The 26,155-nt window shown below is 43.2% G+C and overlaps 2 protein-coding genes and 1 pseudogene across 4 annotated transcripts in view; all 3 read right to left on the bottom strand.

Moving 5' to 3' along the window:
* The window catches only part of IPO9 (importin 9), a 48,780-nt gene extending 42,460 nt beyond the window's left edge, over positions 1 to 6,320 (bottom strand). The window contains exon 1 of the mRNA XM_066624940.1: positions 6,055 to 6,320. Within this exon, the coding sequence (XP_066481037.1) occupies positions 6,055 to 6,217 (163 nt within the window). The 5' untranslated portion in view covers positions 6,218 to 6,320. The remainder of the gene's footprint in view (positions 1 to 6,054) is intronic.
* On the bottom strand, positions 2,888 to 3,004 carry LOC136650708 (5S ribosomal RNA; annotated as a pseudogene).
* Positions 6,321 to 11,354: 5,034 nt separating the features above from the next.
* KDM5B (lysine demethylase 5B) overlaps positions 11,355 to 26,155 on the bottom strand; it is a 59,551-nt gene continuing 44,750 nt past the window's right edge. For all 3 annotated transcript variants that reach the window (XM_066623110.1, XM_066623111.1, XM_066623112.1), the window contains 10 exons: positions 25,114 to 25,228; positions 23,266 to 23,621; positions 22,171 to 22,309; positions 18,990 to 19,169; positions 17,423 to 17,581; positions 16,366 to 16,851; positions 13,828 to 13,939; positions 13,482 to 13,636; positions 12,388 to 12,705; positions 11,355 to 12,189 (listed from right to left, as the gene is read on the bottom strand). In XM_066623110.1, the coding sequence (XP_066479207.1) occupies positions 12,052 to 12,189; positions 12,388 to 12,705; positions 13,482 to 13,636; positions 13,828 to 13,939; positions 16,366 to 16,851; positions 17,423 to 17,581; positions 18,990 to 19,169; positions 22,171 to 22,309; positions 23,266 to 23,621; positions 25,114 to 25,228 (2,158 nt within the window). In that variant the 3' untranslated portion in view covers positions 11,355 to 12,051. The remainder of the gene's footprint in view (positions 12,190 to 12,387; positions 12,706 to 13,481; positions 13,637 to 13,827; positions 13,940 to 16,365; positions 16,852 to 17,422; positions 17,582 to 18,989; positions 19,170 to 22,170; positions 22,310 to 23,265; positions 23,622 to 25,113; positions 25,229 to 26,155) is intronic.

The raw sequence follows: 26,155 nt of genomic DNA, 5'->3' as shown, positions 1-26,155 counted from the left end.
CTCTTTAGACAGGACAATTGCAAAGGAAAGAGGAAATTATAAAACATGTAGAACACTGCCACCTGCCAAACCAACTGCAGGATTCCAACTAGTGCTTCTGCCACCAGAAACCACTTCATGAACAGAAGCTCCTTCACAACACTTCTTCCTTTCACAAAGGGAACTTCTGGTAATGGAAAGAGCTCTAGTGGGATCCAATTTCAATTTCACCTGTTTATACATACAAGACAACACTACTTACTTACTTGAAAACAACAGCCAAAAGCAAGAGCACAAATATCCTGAATACTAGAAAAAGAAGCAATGTCAGATATATTCAGCCCATGTATGGAAGCATCTTATAACAAAGTTTAATTATCTTATTCAAAATTTAGAAGGGTAGCTATGCATTCACTACAGGAACTCCTCTACTTACAAACATTCAACTTACAAAGTTTAAAAGACAGGAACATGCCTGACCACATATGCACATTGCTTGTTTAGCACAATAGTTGCCAAGTTCAACCACTGTGCAATACTTGGCATTAGCACCCATTCCCAGCATCCCCACCGCCACTGTAGTTGTTGCAATTGCCTACATTATTGGTACATTTTCTGAGTTTCTTCATGAATATTATCAACCCCATTCTGATAGTAGGTTGACTATAAATGTATTTTTCCATGTTATACAACATGTTTACTACATACAATACTGGTATTGAACTTAGGAATAAAACAATTTCCAAAACAGATCACTGGTACATGTTGTTGGCAACCTTCAGTCTCGAAAGACTATGGTATCGCGCTCTGAATGGTGGTTCTGGAACAGCGTCTAGTGTGGCTGAAAAGGCTGATTCGGGAGTGACAATCCCTTCCACATAATATGATCATAAACAGATAAGTAACTAGGTAAGAACAATGTTTCTATAACCTGGGATTTTTAGCCATATCAAAGATATGCTGGGCCTTCATTATTTCCCACTAGCAATAATAAACATTCAATTGGGTTCACTACTAAGCATACATTGAGCAGGGAGCTACAGCCAATCCTAAATCCTTGCCAAATATACATATATTTACTTAAATTGTATTCCACCTTTCCACCTCAAGCACAGATGCTCAAAGTAGATTGTGTACAGCTTCAACAACTAAATCTGAAATTAACTCATCACTTAACAAAAGAACCAAAGTAAAATATAGCATAGTTTTTGTTATACAATACATGTGTTTGCCACAATCTCACTTTATGTATTCAAATGCACACTTAAAATGTGTTACTGAATGTATACATCTGAGAAATGCAATGTATAAATTAGCCCTTGATATTGGTAGCTTCTGATACCAACAATCACAGTACCCTTCCAGACTACCTTGCCAAGTTAACAACAGTCTAATTCTATCCAACTTTCCATTGTCAATGCAGCTGTGCCAACAGGGCACACACTTCATCCTGTGGTAGTGTCACAAACTCAGGTAGGTGGACAGTCATGGAGGCCTCATCAAGGTAAGGGAACGTTCCCTTACCTCGGGGTGCATTGCAGCTGCATTGGCACTGGAAAGTTGAATAGGATTGGGCCCTAAGTAATAGCAGCCAAAGCATATTTAGATATTCTTCTAGAATAGGTATGGATACAAAATAGATAATTAATAACTGGTCAGTTTTTTCCTAGTGCCTATTCACCTAATGTCTATAAACTGCCAAGGTTCCTGCACAGAATACTAGAGCAGGTGGACTATAATCTGATCAGGCAAGATATCTGAAAATTTATAACATGCTCATACCCCGAGTTAGGTATGAGCAAACCTCATACCTTGAAGAATAACTCAATTCCCTTTCAGCAAGGATCTCCTAACTCAGACTCAGAGTCCAATCTTATTCAACTTTCCAGCACTGATGCATCCATGCCAATGTGGCTCGTGCTTCATCCTGAGGTGGGGGGGGGGGCGGTCACAGAAGCCCCCTCAAGGTAACATTTGTTCCCTTACCTAGAGGCTGCATTGTGGCTGCACTGGTATTGGAAAGTTTGATAGGATTGGGCCCTCAGTCGTTTTAATAGTTATGGCATAACTAAGCATGTAATTTCGCTTTATAAATATAACATATCAGAGGACACAAAGGGTCTCTAGTAAACCATGCAGAATTGAAATCAGTTGATCCCTGTTCCAAAGTTCTCTGTATAGAAGTATTTGAGAGAACTCCGATGATGATCTTAAGAACTGCTGTAGTGCAATGGCTAAGAATCTGAGCTAAGAGTCGTCTGTTCAAGTCTCGGTTAACCCATAAATTCATGAGATTGCTTTAAGCAAGTCACACCATCAATTGTCAAGATTTTTACACACTGGAGTGGAACAACATCAGAACCACCTCCACCTTTCAAACCAGATCAAACAAGTCAGATTGAAAGAAAGCTTACTGAGCAGTTTTAGAAGCACTGACCAGTCAGTTACCCATTTCTCTCTCCTGTTACAGTATTTATACAGAAATATATGGAGTTAGTTGCTTTCCTTCTACAGTGCTACTGTATCTGGACAGTAAAACTGATTCCCATATTGTACTATTTAACTAGGCCAGAGGTGCTAATGGGGCAATAACTTTTCTCTTTCAGCAACCCCACCCCCCAAATTGTCAACCTCAAACTACCACTTTAGCTTTTTTTGATGCTACCAGAAAAGTAAAATGATGGATTTAACTCTGTACAGTAAATATAAACTGCCTCTGCTTGTGAGATGTTGCCACAGCAACACTGATGCCCCTTTCACAAACTGTATTGCCTCACTCTCACATTAAACACATATGCATGGAAACCTTTATGTATTTTTGATTTCTAGTCTGACGACATCATAAACTTAACAAAACATTCCTTAATTTATTGGTTGGCAACCTTCAGTCTCAAAAGACTATGGTATAAGCCTACAGCACCCAGTATTCCCAGGTGGTCTCCCATTCAAGTACTAACCAGGCCTGACCCTGCTTAGCTTCCGAGATCAGATGAGATCGGGCATGTGCAGGGTAACAGCTGCTGTCAGTTAATTTAATTATTATTTAATTTAACAGTTAATTTATTATGATATACAATATAACAGTTACCATACACAAACAAAGAAGAAAGCTGGTATATAAATCAAATGAATAACAGAACAGTCCTTATCTACAAGTACAGTCTTTGATAATAAGACTAAAGCAGACATGTTCCCCTCAGAACCTTCAGCAAAATAAATTGGTTCCTCTTAAGAATGCACATATGCAACTCTAATGATTGAGGGAGAATCTATGTTTCAGTTTTCACATGCAGCAAAGAGCTCGTGAACCTCATTAAACAAATAATAGCAGAGCAACTAGTTTTACCAAGATAGAATATGAGTTCAAATCTTGTATAATCACTCTACAACAAAAGCAGCTTACTATATGCATATAGAAACATATAAAACTGCCCTGTCCTGAGTCAGACCACTGATCCATAGATTAAATCTAGGTCAATATTATCTATGTTGAGAGGCAAGCAGCTTAGTCTGAGGTGACAGATATTGAATCTGTAAGTTTCTACATGCAAGGTATGTGCTCTACCACTGAGCTATATATACTCCCTTTGTTCATGGAACTGCTATGTCAATCCAACATTCCTGAGTTGGCATCCTTCAGTCTCGGAAGACTATGGTGTCACGCTCTGAATGGTGGTTCTGGAACAGAGTGTCCTCTCCAGTGCGCGAAGCCTGGGTAAAGTAGGTATGGAGGATAGGCTGTTACCCATGCAGCAAATCCCCCCTCTCCACGTCGCTGAAATGGTCCAATGGAAAGGCAGAGGCCAATACGGTTGGTTCCAGCGGCGTCGCAGGAGTTGCCAGAACGGGACTGTGTTCAGCCATGAACTGCCTCAGGGACTCCGGCTCCAGATTTTGCCTCGAGGTTGACTCCTGAAGCCTTTTCCATAACTGAATGTAGCCACAAGGCAGTGGAGGTTTTGGATCAGAGTTTTCCTTCTCTCAGATGAGCTGCCTTCCCAGGCTGACGAGCCCCATCTACCTGGTGGCTGTTTAGTCGCCTCTTACGACAAGTACAGCCAAACTGAGGGCCTATTCTTATCCCCAGCCCCCAGGGAAAACCAACATTCTTAGGTCTATGAAATATATACAGAAGACTTCTCAAGGCACATCCGGCCAACCTAATTTGGGCATTAAAGAGTATAATTACAGTACAGCAATCCAGACAAGCTGAATGTGCTTCTGTCCCTGGCTAGTCTCTATCACTCCAAGTGGTGAATCATGACCAATATGGGGCTACTGCAGTTTGTGCAACCCATACAGCTAACTAATGAAAATAACAATGTTTCAAGGAAGGGGATGAAACAAAGTAAAAAATATTTCCATTGCTGTCCTGGTGACAGGGTGTAAGCAAGGTTCATAAGGGAGGCACACTTCCAATTAGATACAGTTCAGCAAATACTAAGATCTAAACATCTTCATCTCACTTTATTGTACTTAATGATATTATTACATACCACCCTCAACAACTGCTTCTGACCTCCCTCCAGGTGTACACACCCCAATCACTAAAAAAAAAAGCCCTATGGAAATATCACATCAAATTGTGTCCTAAATTTCTGTAACTGCTTAGCTTTACATACGCTTTGGTGCACTTACTAGGAAGATGCCCACAAAAAACCAAAGGCAAAGCATCCTCTATTGCCGTACTTCATCCTACCTCAAAGCATCGAACCCGTCTAGCCCAGCGTTTCTCAATGCTTGTCTTCTACAGTACCACTTCATATGGTTCATCTATCCGAAGCACTACTGGAAGTAACTGGTGATGACATCATTGCCAGTTATTTCTGGGTTGGGAGGCCAGATGCAATGTGACAAACACCAGTAAGAGGCTTGGGATGGATGGAAGGGCTTTTCAAGCACTGAAAAGCATACTTTGGAGCCTCCTACAGTTATCTGTTGTGTTCCATTCCTGGTCTCACTGCTAGGCAGCAGGTATCCAGGTGTCTTCCAAATACCACTAGAAACCACCTCAAGTACCACTGATCTGATCAGCGGAATCTGATCAGAGCCTAAAGTAAATGTGGAATCGGCAGCAAAAAGAAAGAAGGTACATGTTTCCTAAGAAAATAAGAAGAGCCACATTGGATCAAGCCAAAGACCCATTTAGCCCAGCTTCCTGCATCTCACAGTGGCCCACCAGATGCCCCAGGAAGCACACATGACCAAAAGACACCTGCATCCTGGTGCCCTCCCTTGCATCTGGCCTTCTGAAGTAGCCTAATTACAGAACCAGGAGGCTGCACATCACCATCACTGCTTGTAACCTGTGATGGACTTTTTATCCAGAAATCTATCCAATCCCCTTTTAAAGGCAACCAGGCCAGATGCCATCACCACATCCTGTGGCAAGGAGGTCCACAGACTAACTACATGTTGGATAAAGAAATATTTTGTTTGGTCTGTCCTAATTCTCCTGACACTCGATTTTAGTGATGTCCCCTGGTTCAGGTGTTCTGTGAGAAAGGAACATCCCTCTATCCACCCCCTGGCACATGTGGCAAGGAATTCCACAGGTTAACTACACAATGGGTAAAGAAATATTTACTTTTTTCTGTCCTAACTCTCCTGCCACTCAGTTTCAGTGGATGCCCCCTAGTTCTGGTGTTGTGTGAGAGGGAAAAGAGCATCTCCCTATCCACTCTATATATCACTATATCCTGTGGCAGGGAGTTCCATAGACACTCCATGTCCGTGAATGTTCCCTAGTTCTGGGGTTGTGTGGAAGGGAGAAGAGCACCCCCTGCCCACTATCCACCCCTCGCGTGTCTCCAACATGTCCCCCCTCAGGCGCCAGACCGAGAGGCCCAAGTGCCGCAGCCTTCGGGAGGTGCCCCAGCCCAGGCTCTCCCCTGCACCTCCCCCCCCCGGTCACTTCTAGCCCCAAGCGCCCCTCGGTGCTTGCTGAGAGCTCCATCTCTGGCGCAGGCAGAGCGGACAATGCGAGCAGCTTCCCGGCTTCCCCCCCGCCCGCCTCCCCGCTTCCGACTGCAGGGCCGAAGCCCACCTTCTCCCCCCACACTCACTCACACTCACCCTCGGTCACCTCCAGCACCTTCACCTGCTCCTCGGCGGCGGCGCGCACGCCCTGCACCGGGCACAGGATCCCGTTGAGGGTCTCCACCAGCGCCTCCTTCAGCCCCTGCGCCACGGGCCCGGGCCCGAGCCCGGGCCCCGCGCCCGCCGCCGCCCCGGACATCCCCGGCCCAGGCAGCCTGCTCGCGGCGGGAGGGAAAGAAGAAGCGCCTCGCCAGGCAGGGAGGAGCAGGAGCAGCGGAGGTGGCACCACCAGCGCGACGGGCCGCCGCCGCGCGCCAAACGCGCACCGACAACGCGCTGGCGCGAAAGAGCGGCGACTGCGAGCGCCGAGCCGGCACGGGCCTCGGACAGCGACCCCTGTCGCCCCGCGAGGGAACTGGCCGGTGGGCCTGACGGAAAGCGGGAGCGCCGTCCCCTGGGCTCTGCTGCCCCGTCTGGGGAACGTGGACACCCGGGGGACTCGGCAGCACCTTTAGCGCAGGGACTGCGGTGGGTGGGGAGGCAGAGTCCTTGAAAAAACACCACGTGGGGAGGCACAGAGTTGTTCTAAAAGTGCCCGGTGGGGAGGCAGGGGAGGCAGAGCCTCCCCACCAAAGTTCTTCTAAAAGTGCCGTGTGGTGTTTCATATTAAACACAACTGAAGTGAAAACAATATGTTCAGCTAATTCCATCAATCACCAGTTAACTAGGCCTCTTGTGCCCTGTTAATAACAAAGGACACAGTCCTAACCCATTGTCCCACACTGACATAAGGGCAATGCAGGTAAGGGAACAAACATTACCATACCTGGAGGAAGCCTCGGTAACTGCCCCCCAACTGCAGGATGCAGCACATGCCCCACTGGCACAGCTGTGCCAGTGCTGGAAAGTTGGTTAAGATTGCACCCAAAGGCACTAAAATGCACCAAAATTATTAATCAGGCTTTTAGCCTTATAGCCCAACCCTATCCCTCCCTCCCTCCCTAGCGCTGATGCAGTGACATCCAAATGGCAACTGTGCATCCTGCTGCCACAAAATTGGGTCCAAGAAGGTGGATATTGGTGACATGATCCCGACCACTTCCAGACCAGATTCATCCACCCCAACCCTGCCCTCCCCCACCCTGTTTCACCATTATGTTTAGCCCTCCCAGCATGCCCCGCCCCCAGACTCTCCTGCTAACTGACCTTCATCAGCAAGCAACAGAAGTGCTGGAGCAGGTGGGAAGGTGCTGGCCCAAGTGACATACTGTGGGAGCGACTTTTATGACTGGCTCTGACTGCAGGACAACACACAACATCACAAGGAAAGGATAGGGTTGGACTGTTGATTCCTTTGCTTCAATTCAGTATTAAAATGTACCTGGACAGGATCTTCCACTCACTTTGGTAATCATGACAATAACCAGGCTGGTTCAATTTTGTTTGACTAGGGCTTCAACATTTGCATTTTGCCTTAACTATCAATTCATGATGTAATTGATATGTAGTGATGATTGCTTTTGTACTGTAATGGCAACATTAGTTTCCCCAGCTTTGCAACAGAGTGTTGCCAACACTGCTCCACCAATCTGTTATGCCTGCATTCTCTGGCAATCTGTTGCCAACACTGCTCCTTCACATGTACATGTGTGCCCTACACATGTCATGGGCATATACACAAATACTTGAAATTGGGGAGATTAGCAAGCCAAAGGTCAAATCTAGCAGTGTGACAAGGTTTGGGATGATTGACATGGATGAGCAGTGCAACCAACCTCAAAGTGCCTCAAAATTAGGCTAACAATAACCACAAGACAGAGCCTTTCAAAGAAGATAAAGAGTTTATTAAAGAAATAATCTTTTGGGAAAAGAGAGAAAGAGATCAAAAGGTGGGGGGAATCACCCCCCCCACACCCACACCCACACCCACACCCACACACACACACACACACACACACACACACACACACACACACGTCTGCTGATTTGCTTGAATGTGAAGTCCTTCTTGAACAGCAAGGCAGGGCTGAAAAGTTCCTAGGTTCTTCCAAGGTGAAATGCCAGGCTGTACTCCTCCACTGCCGCTTCTAGAGCAGGGAAGTTATAGGCTTTTCACAAAGGAAACAAAAGGAATATCTGCAGGACAAAGGAGTTTGGAGAGCTTCTTGAGTGATGCATTTTCCTGGCCTTGATTGAGTTTCTTGATGGCCCATCCAGGAAGTTTCTACTGAAGTTTCTAGTGTGGCAGGGTGTGTTATCTCAGGTGGAAGGAATGTTTGTAGCTTCTTCCTGAGCTTCTTGGCCTTGTTTGAGTTTTCCAAGAGGACACAAAAGAGCTTGATGGTCCATCCAGGAAATTTCTACTGAACAATAGTGTGGCAGGGTGTGTTATCTCAGGTGGAAGGACTTCTTGGCCTAGGGTCTGAAAAGGAACTACCCACTTGGGCAATTGTAGTTCAATGTAACATTCAGGCAGGACTTGTTCTTGCTAGCTATCCTTTGTCAGACCTCAAGCACTCAGATTTAATCAATCATAGAGGGGCCTTTCCTTGGGAGCCAGCAAAATCTCATCCCTTTTGCACTTCAGGGAGGCCTGCCCAACTCTGAAATGAAGATGGAGTCAGTTTAAACTGGACACGTGTTTGGGAAAAGAGGGTGTCTGTAACAAGAGGGATCCAGTCCCAAATTAATACCTTAAGGCAATGTTTCTCAAAGGCAATTGTGGATCAGGACCCACTAGGTGGGTTGCGAGCCAATTCCAGATGGATCCCCATTCATTTAGTCAAGTGAAGTCAAGTCAACCTTTATTAGGCATAAACATTTGGTAGGTGAAGACTCTGTACGGAAACCGTAGAGAGAATATAAACCTAAGTAGTACACAAATATATGTATATGTGCACACCTACGCCCCATTCATTTAATGTGTATTTTATTTTTAATAGATTAAACTTGATTAGACTTGGTGCTACTATTGTAAGTACTGTATTTGGGGAAATATTGTAGATCTGTACCTTTAGCTGATTATAGATCTGTACTTTTAATATATGCTTTCAACAATGATAGTCAATGGGGCTTACTCCTGGGTAAGGGACCAGACAGGAAAAGAGGCAGACCAAGTGGGGTGAGTGAGGGAGATGCTGCCGAGGCACTGGAAAAGTACCATTATCATCCACGTCAATCTTTTAGCAGCATTGCTTAAGAACATAAGAACAGCCCCACTGGATCAGGCCATAGGCCCATCTAGTCCAGCTTCCTGGATCTCACAGCGGCCCACCAAATGCCCCAAGGAGCACACCAGATAACAAGAGAGCTGCATCCTGGTGCCCTCCCTTGCATCTGGCATTCTGACATAACCCATTTCTAAAATCAGGAGGTTGCGCATACACATCATGGCTTGTACCCCGTAATGGATTTTTCCTCCAGAAATTTGTCCAATCCCCTTTTAAAGGCATCCAGGCCAGTCGCCATCACCACATCCTGTGGCAAAGAGTTCCACAGACCAACCACATGCTGAGTAAAGAAATATTTTCTTTTGTCTGTCCTAACTCTCCCAACACTCAATTTTAGTGGATGTCCCCTGGTTCTGGTGTTATGTGAGAGTGTAAAGAGCATCTCCCTATCCACTCTGTCCATCCCCTGCATAATTTTGTATGTCTCAATCATGTCCCCCCTCAGGCGCCTCTTTTCTAGGCTGAAGAGGCCCAAACGCCATAGCCTTTCCTCATAAGGAAGGTGCCCCAGCCCCGTAATCATCTTAGTCACTCTCTTTTGCACCTTTTCCATTTCCACTATGTCTTTTTTGAGATGCGGTGACCAGAACTGGACACAATACTCCAGGTGTGGCCTTACCATCAATTTGTACAACGGCATTATAATATTAGTCGTTTTGTTCTCAATACCTTTCCTAATGATCCCAAGCATAGAATTGGCCTTCTTCACTGCCGCCGCACATTGGGTCGACACTTTCATCGACCTGTCCACCACCACCCCAAGATCTCTCTCCTGAACTGTCACAGACAGCTCAGAACCCATCAGCCTATATGTGAAGTTTTGATTTTTTGCCCCAATGTGCATGACTTTACACTTACTGACATTGAAATGCATCTGCCATTTTGTTGCCCATTCTGCCAGTCTGGAGAGATCCTTCTGGAGCTCCTCACAATCACTTCTGGTCTTCACCACTCGGAAAAGTTTGGTGTCGTCCGCAAACTTTGCAACCTCACTGCTCAACCCTGTCTCCAGGTCATTTATGAAGAAGCTGAAAAACCTTGGCTTGCTTCTTCCAAGGTGTCACTTTTTGGAGCACCTGAGTTGCAAAGTGATGCGTCAGCACAAATGGCATGGCTGAAAAGGCAGCACGCGTGATAATTGGATCTCCCAGCATGCAAATTGGGTTCTGTCATATCTTGAAAATATGATTAAAATTTTTATATTTTTTCTTCTGTCATTTGCAACTAATGAGTTCCTACACAAGAACAAAGTGTGTTATTTATGGCCATTATCTGCACACTCGTGGCACTTCCTGCTTACTGATGGCACTTCCAGCCCTCAGCAAACATGAATAATATCTGGCCCACTGTATGAAATGAGTTTGACACTCCTGGGGTTGGAGAATTTCCTGACATAAGACACACAGAAAAACCAAGGCACAGCTGGCACACCACTGGGTAAGAGGAAGCAGCATTTAGTCTTGGGCTCACGCTACCGGGGACAATTCAAATTTGCCACAGGTAATCAGAAAGTAGGTATTAGTCTGAAAAGCAATAGGGAGTTGGGAGCACTGTGTGTGCAGGGAACAGGAAGAAGGCAACATGATCCCCAAGATCATGCTGCTGCTGGTGGGGGAGTGGGGTTTCCAATTTTCCAGGGAGAGTGCCAGCCTCCAGGGGGTGCATGGAGCCCTGCAGACACCTCTGCAATAGTAAAAAAAAAAAAAAACTTGACTGAAAACCACTTCTGGTTTTCAATCATGAACAGGAAGTGGCTTTTAATCGAGCTTTTTTACTATTACAGAGGTTTGGGGAGCAAATTCCCCTGTAAAGAGGCATCTGCAGGGCTCCCTGCACCCCCCAGAGACTGACACTGCATCTGGTAAGTTGGAAAAAATCCTCTTTTCTGGCAGCAGCGCGATCCTGGGGATCGTGTTGCTACTTTCCCCCTTCCCCACCCCTTAAGGGGCTATAGCTACGTGCTTCCCAGGTTGGTGGGTCATGACCCACCAATTTGGGAAGCCAATGACTTGGATGCTTTAAAAAAATGTCTGTGAAGATATGTGTCAGAACTGATCAGGTGGGAAATCGTTGCAATTCAACATCTCTAAAGACACTAAGACTGAATTTTATAACATAACCAAGGGTTTATTCCACAATATAAACTGCAACATTTGATACAAGCTACCAAAAAGAAGAAAAAAGCCAAAATACAGCTGTGGCCATTACTTTACAGAGCTTTTCTGTCTCCTACATCACTATCCATCAGTGACACTAGACCTAAACATTTCTTTCTGTACATTAACCAATGCTAAGAGTACCAACACGCTGTTCAGAATTATAATTCCAGTCACTGAAACCAGACACAGAAGTTATTGCTCAGATAAATAAAGCTAGTCTACAAAATCAAAGTGAAGAAAAAAATCTAAAGTTTCAAAAATGTCAAGAGTAAACAGGGATTTCTTCAAAAAGAGGACCTATGGGAATTCTCAGTGCAGTGTTTTGCACTGAAACAGAGCTGATTAAGTGTGCTGGTAAATTCCAAAGAGGTAATTTAATGCTGTACATTAAAAAGGTGCATGTTTTGATGCCTTTCAAATTGGCGAAAACCCCTGGCTAAACAGTCAGCATTTCAAACCTCAATAACCACAAACAGCTTAAAGGAACAAAAAATATAAAAGTGTCAAATTGTTTTAAGTTCTGAAAAATGATCCCATGAGAATAGAAGTAGCACCATTTGCAAATTGGCTCTAAAACCAGCTATGTGGCTTTATGGGAGAAAAAAATATCATTCTCTTGCAGAGTCCTGAATGCTTATTTGGGTTTACTTTTGATATGGAGAATCTTTTCCAGTACAGCTGACACAGATGTAGTCTTCCTTTTCTGCCATTTCTGAAGAAACTCCCACACACACCTGATGGAACCACTGGTTGCAGCAGCCATCACACTGGACCCAGTCCACCTAGACAGAAATAGCAGACAACTCTTTAGAAAGCAATACAGCAAATATAGCATTTCACTTTTATGTCTGGTCATTTTCAAGTATTACGTGAAACTACAAGCATTATGTGATCACTACAATGATAAGTGATCTATAATTTCATGCATTTTTAGAAATCATTCCATTCTTATATCCCCTGCAGTTTTGCCCTGAACTTACCTCATCACCTTCAGGTTGCAGGCAGTTGACAGCTGGACAGATGGCATCCTCATCTTCAGATTCTTCCTGTTCAGAGAATGACATATCTGAAAGGAGCAACTGGTTTTCACTGGAGCGCTGAATGTCAAACAGCCTTTCTTTTTCCAGCTTGCTGGTACTCAGCTCCCTTAAATGAGTGAGTTTCAGTTTTTTCTTACTAGGAGTTATTTTTCTGACTCTTGTTCTCTTCTCATTGCAGATATCCCCTCTCTCAAAGCACCGCTTTAGTTTCCTTTCCATGGAGCAAATTCCATCTCTCTTCACTCGGCAACAATCATTCTAAGACAAGCAAATTAAAATAAGATGATAAAGTACTATGTAGCCAGTTCTTATTATCCAGTCTTATTCAGCGACTCTTCACATACTGAATCAGAAGCACATCTTCAGCATAGTACTTCACTTTTGAGTGATTCTGAAAGTAATGATGCCAACATATAGATTTGTTTAACTTTGAAAGACAGACATCATTCTCTTCTTCCCCAAACAATTCCAGAGTTCTCAGGGTGCACTTTATTGATTTGATAAAAACTAGTTTTACCAGCTTTTAGAACTGGTAACAGTAATAGGAACTTTAAAAGAAGAACAGAAATAGCCTGGATGTTAGTTGCCAATGTGCTGCTATGCACTGAAGTCTGAACACTGGAGCTTCACTTTGTTGAAATGATATCCCACTAGATACAGATTGAATTTTAGTGATGCAATGGAATGCTAACAATTCTTCTGACTGCACTAAATGCTTAGGAATGAGGAGGAATATGTATTGCTATCTGGAAGAAGTGCAGGGAAGCAAAGAAAGCTGAATTTCTGATGTGCCCAGTTTTTTTCCCCCATGGACATTACCTTTCACTAGTGGTTGGCAAAATTAGAGGAAAACATGGAAGTTATGTTTGATAGAGTACTTCCATAAGAGTAGTCATGCTGTTGGTAACAAGGGGGAAACTACACTTGGGATAAATCAAGTAAAACAAACCTTTTCACAAAATGTCACTTGCATTACCAAAACTTTCATATTGTTTTCCCCCTTTTTGGGAGAGACTCCATTCTTAGATACTTGCCTTTTCATTCATTGGTCCTACTGGTGATCTCTGTTCTGACTTTGAAACTGGGCTCTGCTTTCTGAATAAGATCTCATAGAGCTCTTGTATTTCAGGTAACGAAACCTGTAGTAACTGGGCTTCCATCATCAATTCATTCAGCTCTGCACTAATAGCTACAAGGACAACACAAACATTTTTAAGTTCACCATAGTGGATAAGTGTTTAGCTTGGGGGAAAAAATTAGAATACATAACATCAAAAAATTAGTTTATAAACTACCTGCCTACAGGAGCTTGCACAAGGATGACCTCCTAATTTTATATTAGAATTTCACATTCAGTGCTTATATGTAATCCATACATACCATGAAGGGGGATGCAGTTTTGTCCTGTAGAAAAAGGAGAATGTAAATGCATGGATCTGTTATTCCAGTCATGAGGCAAAGAGAAAGATGTAGCACCAATTGTCTGTGATACCTAATTAAAGAGAAACAGTTAAGCACCACTTTTTCCTAATATGCTTTGAACATGAATGATTATATGTTATGTTTTTCTATAAATCATTTTTTTGCAGATTATTACACACACAAAAGCCCAAGCCTAAGAAGAATCATCATGATGTTTGCAAAAGGTAGTCCTGCTGCAAATGTCTAGTTTTTTGCAAGTGTCAACAAACACGTAAGTAGAGATAGAGGTGTAGATATAGACTGCTGAAAAGTTTTTAAGAAAGTCCTTCACCAAAAATATTTAGCAGTCATGAAATAAGAGGATGAGACTTCGTCTGAATTAGTAGCTGGTTAAACAACAGGAAGCAGAGGGTAAGGGACAAACACAGCTTTCACAAGACAGGAAATTAAGCAGTGAGATTGCAGCAGGCAATATTTAAATTGTATTTAAATGTATCTGTAGGTGACCTGGAGAATGTGGTGTGTTGTGTTGGTGGTTTAGTTTGCAGATCATACCAAATTCAGGATAATACCAAATCAACTGCAAAGAGCTCCAAAACAAACTATCCAAATTGGATGAGAGCAGATGGCATTGTGAGATTCAATGGAAGTGTAACATAATACATAATGGGACCAAAAAATCATAACTTTGAATATACACTGATAACAATCTAATCAGGCTGAGAATATCTAAGCAGATATATTTTAGGGTTATAGTGGACCTCTAATTGAAAAGGTCAACAGAAGGCAAGGGTGCTGAAAGAGGCACATTCCATGTTGGGATTATCAGAACTGAAATCCCTATTTCAAGAAGATACAGAAATGGAAAAAGCAGAAAAAAAGGCAACAAAAATGATTAAGGAGTTAGAGTTATTTTCCTTATGAGGAGAATCTAAACGGTTTGGGGTTTCTTAGTTTAAAGGGAAAAAAAGCAACTCAGGGGTGACACAATAGTGGTTTATAAAATTGTGGAGAGACTGGATAGCTAGATTTTTAATCTGTTTTGCCTTTGAGAGGCATCCACTGTTGGAAACAGGATGCTGAACTACAAGGAGGCTTGTTCTGGGTCTAAATGCACACAATACACTTTTCCAAAGTTAAGTGGCTCTAGGTCTGGTCAGAACCTGAAAGAGGGACCATCTGAGAATGCAAGTTGCCATGAGCTCCATGATGAAAAAAGGGGGGATATAAATGTAAAATAATTTTTTACCACCTCATAAAGTTAGATCTTATATAGCCAAAAGAAAAAGTACTTCTTCACAAAACACACAATTAGGCTGCAATCCTATCCACACTTTCCTGGGAGTAAGCTCCACTGACTATAATGGAACTTCTGAGTAGAAAGGCATAGAATTGGGATTTTAGTTTATGGAAATCACTGCTACAAGCCAGTTGGCTCTAGAAAGGCAGTAGACTATTAAAAAAAAAAGTTCACAAAGCAGTTTACACAGCAAAATAAATGAAAATGAAGTTAATGAAGCATATGTTTATCTATGGCTATTAGCCAGGATAGCAACCGAAGGCACCCGCCTACAAGTCAACCTCACAGATAAGTCGAGGGCAGGTTTTGAGCCAAAAAAATCATGGAATTTTCTATGACCCTCAGATAAGACGGGGGCTAAACTTAGGGGGGTGTCTAACTATAATTTTGTCTGAACCATTAATCAAATCCTTCTCTAAGGTGCCTGGTGAGTTAAGCCAAAGGCTCTACATATAACATACAACTTACAACACATAACTGAGTGTGTGCAATTCAATTCACAGCAGAGAGACAAGCCACAAAGAATATCTGTGAGCAAGTGCAGTAGCACATAGTTGCAACCCTAATTACTCAGAAGTAGACCCACTGCTTTCCATCCATGTGGTTAAGTAATGGTGCACTGAATTGTAGCCTGGGATTTTGTTTCAGATGGAAATTAGGATTGCATCCTGATGTTTTAAAAACCAGACCCCTAAACTTGGGGGTGAGTGAAATTCTTTGAAAATGACTTGCCAGGAACTGTTCTGAGGCAGCAGCAAAAAAGAAAAAAAAAAGGAGGCATTTTACCTTCTTCTCCAAACTGGATGGGAGTTGAAGGTGCTTATGGGAGTTGTAGGCTTTGTGGGGAGTACAGTGCTGCACTTCCACAGCAGCAACCCTCATACAGACTACAATTCCCGTAAGTGCCTTCATTTCTCTTCCTGTTTGGAGAAGAAGCTAAAATGGCTGCCTCTGAATACCATAATTACTCATAAATATTCTCCTTTTTCTTCCACCCCATGTCCTGCTTCTCAGCTCAGTTCCATTAACAAGCTGTGTTATCAGAGGGGTGCGTAAACCACACTCTGAGCCAGCAATACATTAATCACTAACAAAGTAATGTTGGTACAGAGTTCAGATAAATAATATCAAATGCCAAGGAAGTGGCTGAACTCATCCTCTTATGCCCCCTTATCAAGAAGTTACAGGAGTCTTACCTTACTGGTCTCTTGCAATTGGCCTGCCATAGTTTGCCATCTGCTGTACAGTATCCCTGAGCCCACTTTGTCTTGTGTAAGTTTTATATTCCCCGAGGAAAGCATTTGCTGTGCTCTGTGTTGCCAGTTCACGGTTCTCTCTATCATGTACCGTAAAGCATCTCCCTCAGGCAGTCTCACACGAATACGCTGCAAGGAGGCCAGTAAAGGGAGAATCTTTTCTAATGGTGGCTTTTCTGATCTATGACAGTGAGGACAGAGCCACACCCGAGGTTCCTGCAAAGTGCTAGGTACTGAAACACAGCTGGTGTGAAAGACCCCTCTGCAAAGTTCACACTGTATCATTGGTGCTGCTGCCTCTCTCTGGCAAAGGCAAACTTTGATCTCTACATCCTGTTCATTAGAAAATATTTTTTCTTCATTTGCTGCTCTCAGAGAATGCAAAGTTTCCATCTCCTTTAATCGGGCTTCACCAAGTGTGGCCATCTGGAAGCAAGTTAAATGAAACTATTCAAATTTCTCCAAATAAGATTTCATCCATAACAGAATTCAATAACAATGTTTGCTGGGCCCCAGCACATAGCCTACTTCTAGACCCTTGTATGTATATACCACTCCCAGCATGTACCACCTGCCCTAATTCATCCCCTTCTTCTCTCAGCTTACTTAGGGCTGGTGACTGGTAGGTGGGGCAGTTCCTTCCCCCTCTTGCTTGCTCTCAAGTGGTGCAAGCAGGCTGCATTTGCCTTTGGGAAGAGGAAGGATGGGGAAATGCCCATGCAGGTGTTTCCGCCTCCTCTCTCTCCTCCCCAGAGACCAATAAGGACTGCTCCCAGGGACCTGGAAGGGCTGTTGGAAGAATGTGGACACTTGTGGTTGCTTAGAAATTGCATTTTAAAAAAATCACAGTGACTAGATTTTCTTAACTCAGTACTACAAACAAAAATGACAAACTTTTTTGATCATCTTAAAAGAACAGAGCAAAACTTTCTTAGGTTGACTAACTTCATTCACTAAAACCATTTTACCCCAAACATATTTGTAGAGGTATACATACCGCAGCAGCAGTTTCCTTACTCTCAGATAAAGCTCTTTCTAAATCACTTAAATTTTCTAATTTGGTGCTCTTCTTTTTTCCATTTGGAAGAGGCTCTTTTAATTTCTTTGTTTTTCTTTTAAATCCCAGTGTTCCAATATCACATCTTGGACACAAAACCTAATGGAAAGTCAAAACAACTATCATGCATCCTAATGTAAAGTATAGTAATACCATATCTTTTTTTTAAAGAGCCATACACAAAAGATATTAAGGTGCTGGTGCATAATGGACAAGAGAATCAAACCTCTCTACAGTTTAAATCTTACCTCTCCAATTAATTCTCATTAGGTGCTAGGCAAGCCACTCCCTCAGCCTCTTTATGCAAATACATGTAATTCTACCCTGATAAGCCCTTTTTAAGGCCAGAAAAAGGCCATTTTTGGAGATCTAATCAGAATTTGATGAGCTGCAGGGAAGGGAGGAACTGTGAAAGAGTGGGGATTGGGGAAGGGTGGTTAAAGCAAGCAAGCAAGCAGATCAGGGTGTGGCAAAGAAATGGATGTCTCTTTACTATCTTGTGCCCAGGACTGGAAAAGTAGACATTCAGTATGGGGGGGGGGGAAATGCTGGCCTGTATCCTAATGAGCATATATGGAAGGAGGTTTGCAAAATTATTTGCTGCTACCTCAGCACAGCAGCTCTCTGTGGGGAAGGGAGTGTCAGGGGACCTTCCTGGATTAGGATTACAGAGGGCTGGAGAATTAACAGATTCTCCTCCTTTTATGGAAGAAAAGTTCATCACAGGTTACATGCCATGATGGGTATATGCAACCTCCTGGTTTTAGAAGTAGACTATCTTAGAATGCCAGATGCCAGGGAGTGGCAACAGGACACCGGTATCTTGTTGTCTTGTGTGTTCCCTGAGACATTTGTTAGGCCGCTGTGACTGGACTAGATAGGCCTTTAGCCTGATCAGCAAAAATACCCACCCCATGCAAACAGAAATACCTTCCATTTACTGAAGAGAAACTTGGGATACACACTACTGTCTTGTTTTAGAAATGGAAAACAGATTTCTATGACTTGAAGAGCTTGGTGATAGATAAAAAGAACAACTTTGTAAAATTCTAGAGAAGTATCCATGTTAGCCTGTTTCTGCACACAAAGTCACATGACACCTTAAACACCACATCTTCAAATGTATGAAATACTACCTTCAGTGGGAAATATGTACATGCATATAGAGAACATGCATAAAGAGAAGGACGGAGCAGGTTCTGAAACAGTGGGTCCTGAAGGTCACGAAATGTACAAGATAAAGACAGTGCTGTGCACAAGATAAAGACACAAGGAGAGTACTGTAATTTCAAACTGAAATTGCTGAACTGCCTTCAGTGACGTCATGACACTCGCTATATGAACCTGATTGGCTAGAATAACTCCAAGAAGGAAAACACAGACGGAAATATATAGGGCAGCAGCCTGAGGACACAATGGCTGTTAGCATCTGCAAATAGCATGAAAAAGAGTCTTGAAAGTACATTTGTCCCCAAAATGTTCACAGGCAAATATTCTAGATGCTTACCTCAAGAAGAGAATACGTAGAGTTCTCAGTCAAAAATGTATTGGCTGCACACTCTTTCCAAGCCTGAACCTCAGCCACTAATGACTCTAACCTTGGCAGATATTCCAGATGTACTGGAATACAGCGACTTCGTGACACAAGTTCCACAAGTGTATCTAATACAGGTACACGCCCACCAGCCTAACAGTGCAGAAATGTTAAAAAATATTTGACTTAATAAAGACAAAATACTACAAAGTTAAAGATATACAAAATATGAATTAGACATTTTATGCTCGAAGTAGGAATTTCGGAACTGTATTTTTCATACTTTGTGAACTATTTTTTGTTGAAAACCAGTACATAAATATTCTTAATAAAATAATATTTGGTATTATGCAATGATTTGTTCTAGCTACAAAGTCAACCATACAAACACCATACCAGCCTGAGAAGCATATCCCATGGTGTATGTTCTCGAATGCTGGTGCAATGCCAGCTTTCCCAACACAGGCTGTAGCCAGCCTGCTGGTGAATAAGCCCTGGATGTCAGCACCAGCTCAAATCCTGCCAGCAGGCAGCCCAAAATGGAGGCAAGACATGGGTGGGACAAGGAGTCGTTCACATATATCCTAAATCCCCTTCAGATGATGCTCCCAACATCGTAGCTGGAAAAGCTACAACATCAGTGACAGAGCAGACATAGGAAAACCCGTAATGGGGGGTGGAAGAAAACACACCAGTAATTCACATGTTCTTGCACCTCCTCTGCCCCACGTACTTTCCTATGATGGAATATAGAATACAGTAGTGCAGACAGTCACAGCACACCATGCCCAGGACTTAAGCTTCTACCAGAGATAACACAACTCCCATGACAGGCCACACAGCATGAAGCTATACCTCTTTGGTCTCATCATCCACACTAGAACACACATGGGAACTTTGGTGATGGGAGCTATAGAGAAAAGGCACTTGGCACACAAAAGGAGCACTCTGCACAATCTCTTGTCCCTCACAACAGGTGTGGCAAGATAATTTGTGAATACTAGTCTTGTCAGAATTCTTATTGCAAGGATTCTGCCCCAGAAGGACTCCATACACAAACTGCCACATAGAACCTCCACTGCATCACCCCAACAAGGGGAGCAAGGACAATGCAGTCCATGCAAGAAAGTGACAGAAGGCAATTCCATGCTGCAGTGTACTGATGCCACATAATCTGCATCATGTCTCTTTGCCCTCAATACTGACCCTTCAATATTGTCAAATGTGTCTTTGCTATAAACTGCATTGCCTAACCATCCTTTCCTTTTGCAACAGCTAAAAGCAGTGGCCATCTGCTCTCCTGTGATGAATTGCATTGGTATTCCAACCATTACCAGTACAGGCAAAACAGTCATCTGGAAACCTTTTGTTTTTCAACAATGCACCATTATCACATGAGGGAGAATGGTTTTTTCTTACAGAATTTCACTCCTTTGGAAGGGTGGGCTGCAGTAGAATTCTGTGAGAAATAACTTCTCCCTCAATTTCTCCGTTCTCTGCTACCATGGTGTACAGTAGATAGTTTGCAAGGGGACAGATCGGGTAGCAAACTTCAAGTGACACCACCAGGTGCCAAAAATGATGCAAAAGGCATGGGGCAGGTGTGGGTGTATGCCACCTTGAGTTCCCTGATTATCAGGGGGAAGCCAGAATTAAAAATTGTTTAAATCAGTGTTTCTCAAACTGTGGGTTGGGAGCCAATTTCATGTGGATCCCCATTCATTTCAATATTTTATTTTTAATATAGTCTAATATAATAATTAGACTTAATGCTACCATGGTATGTGACTGCATTTGGGGAAGTGTTCCGTACCTGTACTTTTAACTAGCTACTATATGTATATCCCTTTAACAATGATAGTAAATGGGACTTACACCTGCGTAAGTGTGGGTAGGATTGCAGCCTAGGATTGTTAAAAGTTTTTCCTGCTTGATGATGTCACTTCTAGTCATGACATCACTTCTGGTGGTCCTGACAGATTCGCATTCTAAAAAGTGGGTCCTGGTGCAAGATGTGCGAGAACCACAGGCTCAAATAAATAGATAAATGGGCAGGCCACTGCAATAGATGTCCTCTCTTACATACAAGCCCAGTGACTGACCCATGCAGTACTCCCTATGAAAGCTCCATGTGCTATAGTCTCACAGCCAGGTTAACCTGTTTGCAGTGATGCAGGATGCTAAATGTTCCATGAGGTGCTCTTTGCCTGTCTCCTACTGTAGTTGACTGGCTAAAGAGCCACTTCGTGGACTGGCCTGCATGGGTTCTAAACTTGCTTCCATCTTTTTTTTGTCCCAGCCAGGAGTGTTTCTGCATTGTCATGCAAACGGTGTGTGCCTTACTAGATCAGGCAAGCCCCTTGGTGGGACTCAAACCTGTCTTGCCTGGTTGAATCACAAGCTTCCTTCAAGCCTCTACTTTGCTCCTTTGCTGCTTATATCACAGTAGAAGGTTGGGATGCAGTGGCATACTTGTATCATACATATGTTAGCTATTGGGGCATTTCTTCATGAATGGTGGTGGTGACTGTTGCTGTGGTATTTGTTCTAAGGGGTCGCCATTCCAGCAGTGTTTGCAAATTTAACCTGTATCTGCCCCCACCCGCACTTGGTTCACCCTGGTGGTGATCTGTCAATCAACATGAACTGAGTTCATGGAGGACTGGCTCCTTACACATCTGGTTGATGTCACAATGATGTCAGACCACTACTCCTCTTGAGAGTGTGAACACTAGGCTGTGCTGGGGTTTCTATGGATGCTGGCAGTGTTTCTGGATGCATCAATGTGATGTTGCTTAGGCACTGGCATGCCTTCTCCTTTTTTCTGCTAGATGGCCTTTGGATAAGGCAGATCTGCTGATGCACTGTTATTGCTGTGCTGTCAACATAGTGTCAGTATAGGATTGGGCCATAAATATGATTTTTTCCCCAACAATATGCTTCTCGATTACTGCATGAGCATTTAACTGTAAAAAATGTACTGTACTAATGGAAATAAAAGTAACTGGATTTTTCTATAGCAAATCTCCCTAAAGAAACAGCAATTATACAATTTTGCCAATAGCAGAACATCACAATTCATGACATACAGCTCTCAGAAGCAAAGAAATCAAGACCATAAGCATACAACAATGAGTAGGCACAATTTTCCTACCTGTAAGCCCTCCACTTCCTGTAGCCAATCTTTGGCCTTTTTTACAGCCTCTTTCAAAGTTACGCCATTTGGAAGATAGGCAGGAATTTCCGCTATCTCCTTCAGTGCTGCTTCAAGACTGCTTAATGACTGCCGTGGTCTTGAAAGAAATGACAATATTCAGTCAAATATATGGTATCATTTTGTTTATGAAAAATGAGTATGAAATTGTCATCTGCCAAACTGTAAGAGCACATGGCAGCAAGCAAGTGGAAGAGCGGGGGTGGGGCAAGGACCAGGCACTCGTGCTGGATCCTGACCCCATTCCTAAGCAGCCTGGGGCAGCTCTGAGCTGCTCAGATTTCCGCCACCTCTGTAGGTGGACACAGATCTGAATAAACCCATCGGGGCTACTTGGGAGATGAGGGAATAGGAGTCCATTTAAGTTCCCTTTGCCCCAAGCAGATTCCCCTTTCCCCAGACAGAGCCACTTTCAGCCCAAACTCATGCTAGATATGGGGCAGCTGTGCCAGTCTCCCCGTTCCACTGCAAGTTAGGATTGCGCTGTAAAGTTTCCAGTTAAATACACATACCAAGCATGCACAGTATATATTGTAAGTATGCTTATTGCTATTGCTATTGTACCATTTAGCTTGCAATCACAAGCTATGAAAAATAAATTGACTTGCAACTCCAGTGAATACTACCCCGTACCTTTGGCTCACTGAAAATAACCAAGAAAGCATTTAGAATTTCACCACTTATATCCAGTATAGATCTACCTGTCTTAGATTGTAAGCGTGATCCTTGGTGATAAACACCAGTCTACACTTGCCTAGGAAATTCTTTAAGGCACAGTGGATAGCTGTATACTACTACTATGCCTGCTTTCTATCCCTTATATATTTTAACTTCACTGAAAGTTTCAAAATGTTACTGAAGCACATGAAGATTTCGGAAGTGCCAACTAAAACAGGCATGACAAAACTACCATTTTCTTTTCTGTATAGACTTATTTTCCCCTCATTTTTTTGTACAAGGTCAAAAAACAATTTAATTACTTGAAAGCAATGAGTAATCAAATGTAACAGTTCTAAAGGAAGATTTCAATTTTACCTGGCCTTTATCAAGGTCCTAGCCTTGTCATCCCAGTGTTCAGATACTGTTAAGAGCTCTTGCAATCTAGCCATTGCCTTCTCAACTGCAGGATGGGGTGCTAGTCCAACACCAGAGTCTATGAGTCTTCTCATATCATCCAGAGTAAGAGAATTTTGGTCCAAGCAAACATGTTGTACATCTTCCAGCCAGCGTGCTTGCTCTAGGCGTATTCGTAATTCACCTAGCTGAGGAAGTTCAACATCAAAATCAAAACTGACATCCAAGAGTTTCTGTAGTTCTGAAGCACTGGGAATTTCTTCAGAGAGTAGTTTTTGGCTATATTTCTGGAAGTCTTCCACACGATTAAGAAAATCCTGAAATATGGAACAGAAAAGTGTCAAACCTTATACTGAAATTTATAAAAATGAAAATTTTTGCTGAACACACAAATTTTTGCTGAACCCACAACTCACAAGAGTTAACAGCAACAGTCTTCAAGATTACTTTAGGGCAACCGGTGAGTTCAGGCACCTCAGAATGCCAGCCTGCCCTCTCCTGGACATCAAACATCACCTGTTTCCAGTTCTCAAGATTAATACATCATTTCCCCAACTGCACAATGTCCTTGCAATTGTGCAGGGAGCATCCCAAGCCCAAAAGTTTATAGAAATATGCACCGCACATTAGGAAACCACTCACATGAAGGATTTCATCTTATTCTTACACTGACAGAGCAATCCAAACTTAACTTTGAGCCAGCACAAGTCCCTTGCACCATATTCTCTGTGTCACGAACATGCTGTAAAGCACGTTGCGCAACCTCAGGACTTGGGTAGGCCGGTGCAAGGACATGCACCCCCTGTGCTGAATCTGGACCCAACTGAGGTGAGATTGTGCCAGCCGAGGCAGACCAGAGAGGGGGTTTGGGTAGCAGGAGGCAGAACAGGGGCGTTTTGGGGCAGGGGAAAGGCAGGCCAGTGGACGCATCAGGCCTGGGAGAGGGGTGAGACCTGCCCCTGCAACTTAGGCCAGATCCTAACCCCCCCCCCCACAGTAAGTCTGCTTGGATTTGTGTCAGTGATTTTGCTAGCACAGATCTGAATAGTAGGGGTGTCCAAACATTTTGGCAGGAGGGCCACATCATCTCTCTGACACTGTATCAGCAGCCAGAAAAGAAAGGGTTAATTTACAATTTAAAATTTGAATAAATTTACATAAATGAATATATTAGAGATGGAAATTATATGAATGAATGAAGGTCTTGGAATAGCTCAAGGCCTATAAAAGGCCTTTCACAAAGCAAGGCCAGCCTTTCTTTCATTACCACTGCTGCATCACAGACATGAAACAGCAAGTAGTGGAGGGAGCCCTCGTCCCACAGTTCAGATGAGAGGTCGAACAGTTGTCCTCACGCTGAGAGCAGTTGTGTTGAGCCAGCATGGGCTCCAGCAAGTCTCTGGAGGGCCAGAGGCTCATTGAAGACTGGGGGCTCCTCAAGGGCCTGATTGGGAGCCTCCGAGGGCCGCAAGTGGCCCTGGGCTGGGGTCTGGGTACGCCTGTGAATAGCCACATAGGTGTGGCTGGCACGCAACACAGGATAAAATGATGAATACTCCCTTGCTTCAGCTTGCACTCCAGCCAACCCCTACCTTGCACTGGATACAGTGCAGGTCAGTTGGTCTGCCTGTTCCAGTGCAAGTTAGCACTGTGCCCTTAAGGTATTTAGCACATGAGCATTTTTCAATAACAAAGAACACTACAATATTTTTCTTTCAATACAATTTATTGAACATTTTGGTATCTAAAAGGGTATCACTGTACACAGTATTTTGGAAAAAAAAAATCTTCCCTCCACCTGCAACTTACCTTCAACAAGGTTGTTTGGCTGAGGACACATGGTAAAGCATAGAGCTGTCTAACAAACAATCGAAGTTCATTCACTGTAAGCTGATTTTGGGATTTTCCTCCTCCAGACCGATATCTATAATTACGAAGACATATTTCTACACTACTAGAACATTTACAGGACTAATGTATGCTTTAAATTTCTTAATTATTCATGTGAAAACTGAGATAATATGGAGAATATTTATGCTGCAATTTATATTTTTTTCTGACCATTTTTAAACTTAATAAAAACTAATACTTGGCACCCCGTTAGATAGCATGTACTTTCTTTCAGCACTCAGGGCCCAATCCTATTCAAGTTTCCAGTGACGATGCAGCTGCAATTCAACCTCAAGGTAAGTGAACATACGCTCCCTGACTCTGAGGAAGCCTCCATGACTGCCCCCCCCACACCCACACACACTGCAGAATGCAGCATGTGCCCTGTTGGCCGGGCTACATCAATGCAGGAAATTTTGATAGGATTTGGGCCTCATATTATTAAAATAGTCATATACAGTATAGAGGGTTGGTTTCAGGTTTTTGCTGTGATCTCGGGCACCAGACTATCCATGGGTGCCCCTCATCACAGCCCCTTCCTCTGTATCCTGAGTCGCCTATAAAGGCTCCTCCTCCTTGTCTTGCCTGAAACTCTTCAATGCACGCACTCCAGCAAACGGGAGAACGCCCCTGTGATGCAGCTATTAAAGCACTGCTACATCACAGGGGGACTGCAGGAATGGGGAAACCCAAGTTCAAATCCCTGCTCAAGTTATTGAGCTCACTGAGTGACACTGATCCAGTCATCTTTCAGTCTAATCACAGCATTGCTCTGATAACAGGAGAACCCACCCCAAGCTCCTTGAAGGAAGAGAGCAATAAAAATAGTTCATTTCCTAGCGGGACTGGCATGTGGTGTGATACAGTAATATCTGCTCAACTCTCTCCACTTTCTCTTTCAGTGAAGAGTCCCTGTAGCAATCTCCCATCTTACTCTGAATAGAGTGTAGAAGTACAAAGG

The sequence above is a fragment of the Tiliqua scincoides genome, chromosome 4, assembly GCF_035046505.1.
Source record: "Tiliqua scincoides isolate rTilSci1 chromosome 4, rTilSci1.hap2, whole genome shotgun sequence".
NCBI lineage: Eukaryota > Metazoa > Chordata > Lepidosauria > Squamata > Scincidae > Tiliqua > Tiliqua scincoides.
Note: the sequence above shows the minus strand (reverse complement) of the source record. Positions and strands in the feature narration are given on the sequence as shown.